This window comes from Orbicella faveolata, unplaced genomic scaffold, assembly GCF_042242905.1.
Source record: "Orbicella faveolata isolate gen_17 unplaced genomic scaffold, um_ofav_v1 contig_46, whole genome shotgun sequence".
Classification (NCBI taxonomy): domain Eukaryota; kingdom Metazoa; phylum Cnidaria; class Anthozoa; order Scleractinia; family Merulinidae; genus Orbicella; species Orbicella faveolata.
In genome coordinates, this window is record NW_028301576.1 from 17,746,248 (window position 1) to 17,754,680 (window position 8,433).

The 8,433-nt window shown below is 38.9% G+C and overlaps 1 protein-coding gene across 1 annotated transcript; it reads left to right on the forward strand.

The window, feature by feature from the left end:
- The first annotated feature begins 204 nt into the window (after nucleotides 1–204).
- LOC110040421 (uncharacterized) lies at nucleotides 205–8,177 on the forward strand. Its single transcript, XM_089277002.1, has 4 exons — nucleotides 205–503; nucleotides 2,113–2,196; nucleotides 4,613–4,713; nucleotides 7,677–8,177. The coding sequence occupies exons 1-4, from the start codon at nucleotides 422–424 to the stop codon at nucleotides 7,875–7,877; spliced, it is 468 nt and encodes a 155-aa protein (XP_089133128.1). The 5' UTR covers nucleotides 205–421; the 3' UTR covers nucleotides 7,878–8,177.
- The last annotated feature ends 256 nt before the right edge of the window (nucleotides 8,178–8,433 follow it).

Sequence of the window (8,433 nt, forward strand, 5' to 3'; positions counted from 1 at the left end):
AAAACTGACAAGAGTAGCCAAAGTTACGCGGGAACAAGGCGAGTCAAGCTTAAAATCTGCAGCACTGGTTTGATGGAAAATGAAGACGGATCCCTTGAGTGTTTTTCCGTCTCGTGTACGTCACGGGTCCGTCACGGAACCATCGCGTGCGTGTTTTACCACTTTTGACCGTCACGGGTTTTTACCAATTTTAATTGGTAATAATTAGAGCACATTAAAATCTGCTCTAATCATTCTTTTTCGAGAGAAGTTTCATAGCAAATGCGTTGATCTTGGAAGTTTTATTAAACTGTTTTGCAAGGAATTTCAGTGTCCCAGTCTCTCTCAGCATTTCCTGCCTAAAGCAAACACTACACAAGCTTGTCTAAGCAAGGCCTCGGAAGACTTAGCCAAAGTTAAATCAACTCTGTACACTAACAGCATGGCTGATGCATCGGAAAAGTGTGCGAGAATTATTGCTGTGGCAGTGGATCACAGTGAATGGAGCGAACAAGCTTTTGAATGTGAGTATAAAGGTTATTTATCCTTCCATGCCGCTGGTGTGCGTATAAAATCTGCTGCTAATTGCGAACGAAAGGTTTATACAAAAAGACGAACCTTTTTGCTTTGATGGGCTTATGGACCCTTATGTTAGAGTTTCCTTTTGAATTTTTGTGGACCAAATATTGAAAATGTCGGTCGACTTAATTGATAGACGATTTCCCGCAGGGCACACAAGTTTCGTTCACACCTTCATTTTAGCATAGTGCGAGCAAATAAGGCCACGTGTACATAAAAATTGCTTATATTCCGTTTAAGTCTAACCTTAAGCTCACTGTAAGCTTAAATTAGGTGGTAAGGTAGTCTTCATCTCTGTCGTTGTTTTGGTCAGAATTCTAGTAATTTACGCTAATATTGCAAAGACCGTAAACAAAGCTAACAAACTTAGGAACACTGCCCATATGCCGAGCTTCAAGCTTTTTGTGCTGCCAATGAGCTTATGTTTTACTTAAAAAAAATCTTATTTCGCATTTTATTTTGTATTTTTTTCTGTAGTCATTGGGTATGATTTTATTGAACTGGAGAAAAAATGTAGAATGTTTGAAGGGAGAGAATATGTACGTAGTATTCCTGTCCATGCATACACATCAAGAAGACATGTTTGGGGCTGCTGGAGTGTGGGAGGGAAGGGAGCATGGAGTCAGGGTAGGGGAGGGCACAGTACTATTCATCATAGGTAGGTACAAGCACCCTGCCCCCTTCCTTTGGGTTGGGGTGTGCTGCTGGTATGCTGAAACCCTTGTCTTATACTAGACCATGATCAACTTGATTTTGCAACCCTATTCTAGACTAGACACCAAATAACCCTTCCCTGTCTCAGACCATCGTCTCAGCTATTTTCCATGCAGAAACTTTATCACTACAATTGTCCAACATCTGCTAACTAAACCAATATCTTACAAACTCACTTCGGAGTTTCAATTTCTATTCTAAAACCCTGGGTGAAGACCTCTGTTCAGGACTTAATTATTGATATACACTGGCCACTTTCCTGGTGAATTATACCCTATTCTATACCAAAAATGTCTGATTTCTCTACCCTGTCCCAGACTAAACTGCCTGAAAACCACACCCAACACAGCGGCTCATACATGTATAACATATACATGGAAGTATTCCCCCTGGCAAAGCCCTTTTGAGGGTTTGAATTTGTGTTCCAAGGACTTTGGAAAACAACAGATTTTTGTAACAGATTTTTGCAAGGACATTTTGGTGGAGTAAATAGATAAGATTAAATTTAAAAAATGAAATATTGTAAATTAGGAAACTAGTCAAAAAAAAAAAAAAGTAAGTTGAAAGCCACATGTGTGCATTGCACAGGGTTTGTCTTTTTGTTCCTTTTCTTGATCACAAACTGAAATAGGGTCCATATTTTGATCATCTCTGGAAATACATAGAGAAAATCGCTTTTTAGGTCTCAAATAGATTAATGATTTCAAGCGCCATCCTCCAGCCAAATTTTGGTGAGTACCCCTTGTAGTCCAAGCTGATGTGAGCCTTACTGAATTATTTTATTATTTATTCTTTTTTACTAATTTTACACAATAATTATTGGTTTATTTACCTCTACAGGGTTTATGGAGAATATCTACCATGAAGAAGACAAAATCATTTTAATACATGTAGTGGAACAACTGCATCTTCCATTTCTAGCTGGTATGAAAACAATAGCTGTAGTCAAGTGTCTCATAATGTACAATTATGGACAAAAGTCTTGGGACAAATTTGCACTTTTGGTGCTTTTGGGCACACGCCAGACACAAATACAACTTCAGCTGCCTAACCTCACCCCCCACCCCCCAAACAATGTTGAAAACTACTAACTGATTTTCAACATTGTATTGGGTGGGGAGGGGGAAGGGCAATGCATTTTTAAGAGGAAGGCAGCGCTTTTTTTCAAACTTCGGCAGTAAAACACAGATAATTAGTTAAATTACGTAAGTGTTCCAAGGACTTTTCTCCACAATTGTAGTTGTGACCCGCAACTACAGATGCTCTTCTCTCCAAATGGAAAAAGGCAGTTGAAGTCCCAGGGAGGAGGGGGTCTCCCCCATCACAGTTTGGTTCCAGAAAATATCTATTTCCACCCCACAGAGGGTCACAGAAATTCCAGGGAGTTAGAGGGGTTTGAAAGAGGTAAATTCCAAGTGAATTATCCAGGGGTAGGGGAGCCCAAGAAGAAAAAACAATGGAAATTCTAGGGGCTGGGGGGAGTAATGTAAAACCCCTTGGAACAGAAAATACTTAAGGGTGGTGGGTCAAACTAGACAAAAAAAACCCTGCAGGGGGTTTGATATTTTCTGGAATCAAGCTATAGAAATAAGGCTGGTCTTGTTCGAACCTTTTACTTGTAAGAGAACCAGAATTTGTAAATGTGACTTAAGTTTATTTTTGCTGCTAATTAATTACCAATTAACTGACACTGGCAATATAAATTTTAGCTTTACCCTGAAAGGTAGTGTGATTACTGTGTTCATTTTAGATTTAAACACCCAAGAAGTAACAATAAGCACCCATTTTATTTTTTGTAAGGGAATCCCCTCCCCTTCCCCCTCCCCCAGGCAGAAGTACCACCACAATAAAGAACACCTTATCATAGCTTAATGCAGGTGCTGATCAACAAAGTGATAGAAATTTTTTGCCAATTATATTTGTAGTAATTTTGGCATCTCCCAGTTTCATTTCCAATAACATTATTAAAAGGGCTGGTACACTGTGACAATCAGCAGTCATTGTTCCACTGTAATACGGGCACACCATGTCAGTTCACAGGCCCCGTACAACATTTTTGCTGAGATTGCCAAGATTTCATCAAGATCTCAGCGTGATGTTTGTGAATTTCAAAATCTCGGCAAGATCTTGGCAAGATTGCCTACATCTTGCCAAGAATGATGAAAACTTGCCGAGACTTTGGTAAAATTGAGTTGAGATCTTTGTGTTGCTCTTCATCATTAGCACTTTCCAGGCTCACCAGCATGCTTCATCACTTCATTAAGTGCTTTTAATTTTGGACACAAGAAGTGTTGGAAAATAAATTTAAACCATCCAAAATTTTTAAGCATCCAAAATTAGTTTCTGACTGAGCTACAAAAATACGTCAAGCAGAATATTGTAAGGTCCTAGCAGGGCTAACTGTCCCAAGAAATTGAGCCTGATGTACACGTTGAATAATTTTTGTGCAAATACACGGGTTTAAAAGCTCAAAATTTTACAAAGAAAGTATGGGCTCGTAAGTGCTTTTGCCATTCAGATATTTTGAAAGTTAAATATTTTACAATATCTCCTTCAATATTACATCCAAAGAACAAAAAATTTCACTTTGTACCAAGTTTTACTAGATCTTAATCTGTTTGGAGTCAATTCATATCTAACATGATGTCTTTTCTATGCAAATTAAAGTCATATGCTTATGGGGCAAAATGTAAACAATGATGCCAACAAAAATTGCTTTATAACACAGTATGACTGCATTTTCTAATTTTATGTGTGCGACTCTAAAAGATTCCTTGACGAGAGAAACGTTAGCATTTTGTCCTGGACACCATAAGCAATACCAAAATTTGTAGTATGCACCCCTGAAAGTGATGACAAACATCCGTGTCCCATGCAAATGGAAGTTCCCTTCCCCCTCAACCCCCTCCTCTTCCCACCCCTGGGACACTGGGTATTAAAGCCTTGAACTGCAAAAATACTTGGTGAAAGAAGGATCAGATACAGGTACCAAGCAACTTTTCTACACACTGCCTTGGAAAATCTGTCATTTGATTTCATTGGATTTCATTTGATTTCCTTGGATTTCATTTGATCATACTTGATTTGATTTGATTTCATTTTATTTTCATTAGGTTTCATTTGATTTGATTTGACTTGATTTGATTTTCATTTGATTTCATTTGATTTCACTTTGTTCCATTTTTTCCATTTCCATATCATTTCATTTCATTTCAAAGCTGATATCCTTTCACGTCTGTACCTTAATTCCAAAAATGTAGTGACCTTACAGACTAGCTGTAATAATGTAATGGAACATAACAGTGTGTCCTTAATGTTTAACACTTGGGTACATTTTCAGATGCGATGGTCCTCGAGGAATGGAAACACGAGGTCCAAAAAATAGAAGACAAGTTGAAAGCTTTTGAAAAGAAATACATGGACAGGTGCAAGGATTTCAAGGTATGCAATTTATATATTGAAGTATTTTAAGGTCACTCAAAACAGTTGCCAGCACTTTTCAAGACGTAGATTATGATTGATCCTTATAACCACTTTTTATCAGTTGATGCTACAATCATGGTATCAAAAAACTGCTCAATCATTGGTGAACGCATTGTTATCATTTTTGTGACACTATATGTTACCATAGCAACGGCATGAGTCGCTAAAAACACTCTTAATTCTTACCTTAAGTACTTATATTTCGAAAACGGCATGGCAAAAACCTTTAATAATTATTATCAGATTTTGATAAGCAGGATCAGATGCAACTAATTTGGCCAAGTTTCAAAATATTCTGTACATGGGGTTCAGGGCCACCCTAAAAAAGCACATACGATGGAAATGTAATATACTGTCACCTCCCCCAAGAGAGTAATAATTATTGTCACCTCCCCAAAGAGAGTAATAATTGTCATCTCCCCCAAGAGAGTAATAAAATTAGTAATCACGGTCTGTGATGGAACTTGTTTTTTTGTTGTCAGTAGTTTATTTTTAATTTTGTGTGTCAAGTGATACAGGTCGATTGGTCATGTCAATGGGTTTTTCGTCTTATTTCCTAAAGCCTTCTAAATTGTGAAGGAGGACAAGCAATAATAAAGGAATTTCTAAATTTAAGCAATTAAGTCAGGCCACAGGTCTGTAATAAAGGGAATATGATACTATCAAGTTATTGGTCCATTTGTTTCTTGGGCAGGAAATGGAATTGAGTTCCAGATAATGTACTAATTGAGGAAAATTTTCAATAAATGAATGAGGTCTTTATTTCTTACGTGAAAAATGTTAGACTCAGCAGATGTGAGTCATAACAATCAAATCCTTTACAGTCAAATCTCACTTAAATCCTGAATGAAAGCAAGATGAATACAATTTAAAATCTACATAATTTAAAATCTGCAATTTCAAATCTGTGTATAACAATAGGATGAATACAGTTTAAAATCTACACAAGTTTAAAAAGGCATCTGTTCATAGACGAGTTTTTGTATCTCTCAGTTCTTACCTGAGGGAGTTGGAATAGCTGTTATTGCAGTTGAGTCTGCGGTCAAATATTCTTTTGTTTTAAAAGGCATGCAAACAAAGCGAAAGGGTCAATACAATGCAGAATTGACCCTTTTGACTTGTTTGTGTGTGTCAAGCCGCTGATAAATGCAATAACAGCTATTCATGCCCCTTGGTATCGGGGTGGGGGGGGGGGGGGTGGGTGGAACTCCTGTATGAAAAGGACAGGAGTGCTTATCGTACCTTTTAGGGGTTAAAAAGGCAGTTTTAGTGCCTGTTACGGTGCTCTCAAAAGGTCCCCAGCAGGAGCTTTTGCAGTACCTTTTAGGATACTGAGCCAAAAAAAAAAAAATGATAGGAGGTAATGTTTTGTTTTAGGATATGTACCTCTTAGGGGTAGAAAAAAATTCAAGCCATGCCCACAATACAAGATCTTGGTACCTTGCAGGGGTTCTTATTAAAATTTCCGACAAGCACTCCTGTTGTTTTTATATGGGAGTCTGCTTGGGTTCTTGACCAGTTTGGCAGCAACAAATCTTGAAGTGGGTGGTCTTTCATGGAGGCGATCTTGTTGAACAAAAGTTGATCTTTCTCTTTGCGTAACACGGGGTGCAGCTTATAAATTACATATTATCCAAAAAAGGTTGTTGTTATTTAAAACAAATGAACTCTCTGATTATACCACCATAGTTGAGTGAAAAGATAAAAATGTGTTGGGAGTGTTGTAATAGTCATCGGGCGTGATGACAGCTATTGCAAGTATTAAATTCAGTAATAAAGGGGCGGGCGGTTTCTTCAATGTAGATCTTTTTCGCAATCAGCACACTCTAATTTGTAGATGACACCCGACCCTTTAACATCTGGTCAAAGGAACATTCTAACAATGCTACATCGTCACAACTTAGGGACACAGACCACAAGTTGAAAGAGAGTAAGGTGGCTGTCAAAAAAAAGCCTGTCATAGCTAGAAAGGAAAGCAAATTTAGAAGGAGAATTTGAGGCCCTAGCAGCCGACCTTCAATCGACACTGGATTTAAATTTACAGCCCTATACGAGGATGTTTTGACACGTGACTCAGTCCACCCAAGCTCACGTGACAAATAGATTCCCGCCATAATCACTCGAGAAAGATGCTCTGATGCTGTGGCTGTAACCTCGTTCCCAGGGTCTCTCGTCTTTTCGCCCTCCCGGAGCTTGAGAGGAGAGACCCAGGAGGGAGGGTGGGAAGATGAGAGACTGGGAACGACGTTGTCACTTTGACAGCGTCGAAAGCTTGTGATCCCTTAAGTCCCAAAACATTGACTTTGCGTCGGTGTATTGTTTCTTATTATGTCTACTGTAGATTCGCAAAACAGTGTCTTAACTTGTTTGAGCAAAGGCGTCCCAGACCTCAGGGGGGTACTCCCAGAAAAATTGGGTGGAGGTGTGCAGCCCGCTTCCCAAAACCCTTACCTTATTTTGACCAAAATCTGCGATATTCCCTACCCTATTTATGACCAGATCAAAAATTCGAAACCCTATTTATGACTTGACCCTTAAATCAAAACCCTGTTTCAGACCTGCGTTATGATTAGTTCCCTAGTTCAGACCAATGTTAAATTACTGTAAACATGATTTGTGAAGGGCTTTTGTTGACTTTCTTTTCGATAATGATGAAAAAGTGGCTTCTTCTTTAAAACACACAAATCAAGGCTAGACTGCAAACACCATACCTATTATTTATGACCAAAATGGCCAAAATCAGCTAAAATCGATACCCTATTTATGACCAAAACGGCTCACACCTATATAGCCCATATGAGGGAGTACCTCCCCACAGGCCAAGCATGTAGCATCGTAATGCAAAAACAATTACTTTTTGACACTCAAATGAAAACCGCTTCAAGGGTCTTCTAACAACTGCTACACTCTCTCGTTTGCAGATTCCAGTGAAGTTCAGGGTCGAGGAAGGCAAGCCAGGAGAGAAGATATGTGAAGCGGCTCTGAGAGAGAAAGCCATGCTGATTGTGTTGAGCAGCCGTGGCTCCGGGCTCATAAGGCGCACAGTTCTTGGAAGTGTCAGTAATTACGTCATCCATCACACAAAAATCCCAGTTGTTCTGTGTCCCAAGGATCATCTGTAATGATCTGTCATGAGTGGGGAAGGGCAAGCCAAGACTTTCCCACCCAGCCCCCTGATCGTAATGTTTTGGAGTGTCTCACAAAAAGCGAATACCGGTACGGCTTAGCTGACTCGAGTTGTAGGTGATTGTTTCCTTAAGAAGGACCTGTGAATGAAATATAGTTTTAATAAGGATGTTATGTCATGAAGGAAAGTTGCTCACCATCCGCATATGAAAAAATTGTTGCTTCGTGTACATTGATTACTATAATTATTATTATAATTACAGTGTAATTAGTCATTAAAATGCCTTTTGTCTGAATTGTTCTCTGACAGTTGATCCGTTACGCGTGTATGTTAAAAAATGATAATTAATGTTCTTGCACGTTGATTGCTTTTTTTAGTCAGAGTTTGAAGGACTCAGCGGTGCCCCGCCTTATCCCCGAGGTGTTTTGCGATTGTTTTCTGAGCTAATTTCCTGTGATACTGATTGTCTTATGGGTTGCAACAGGTGACTTCCGAGTTGCATTTTGCCTCTGTTTCAAAACGAGTCTTCGGGCAAAGCCTTTCAAAGGGAG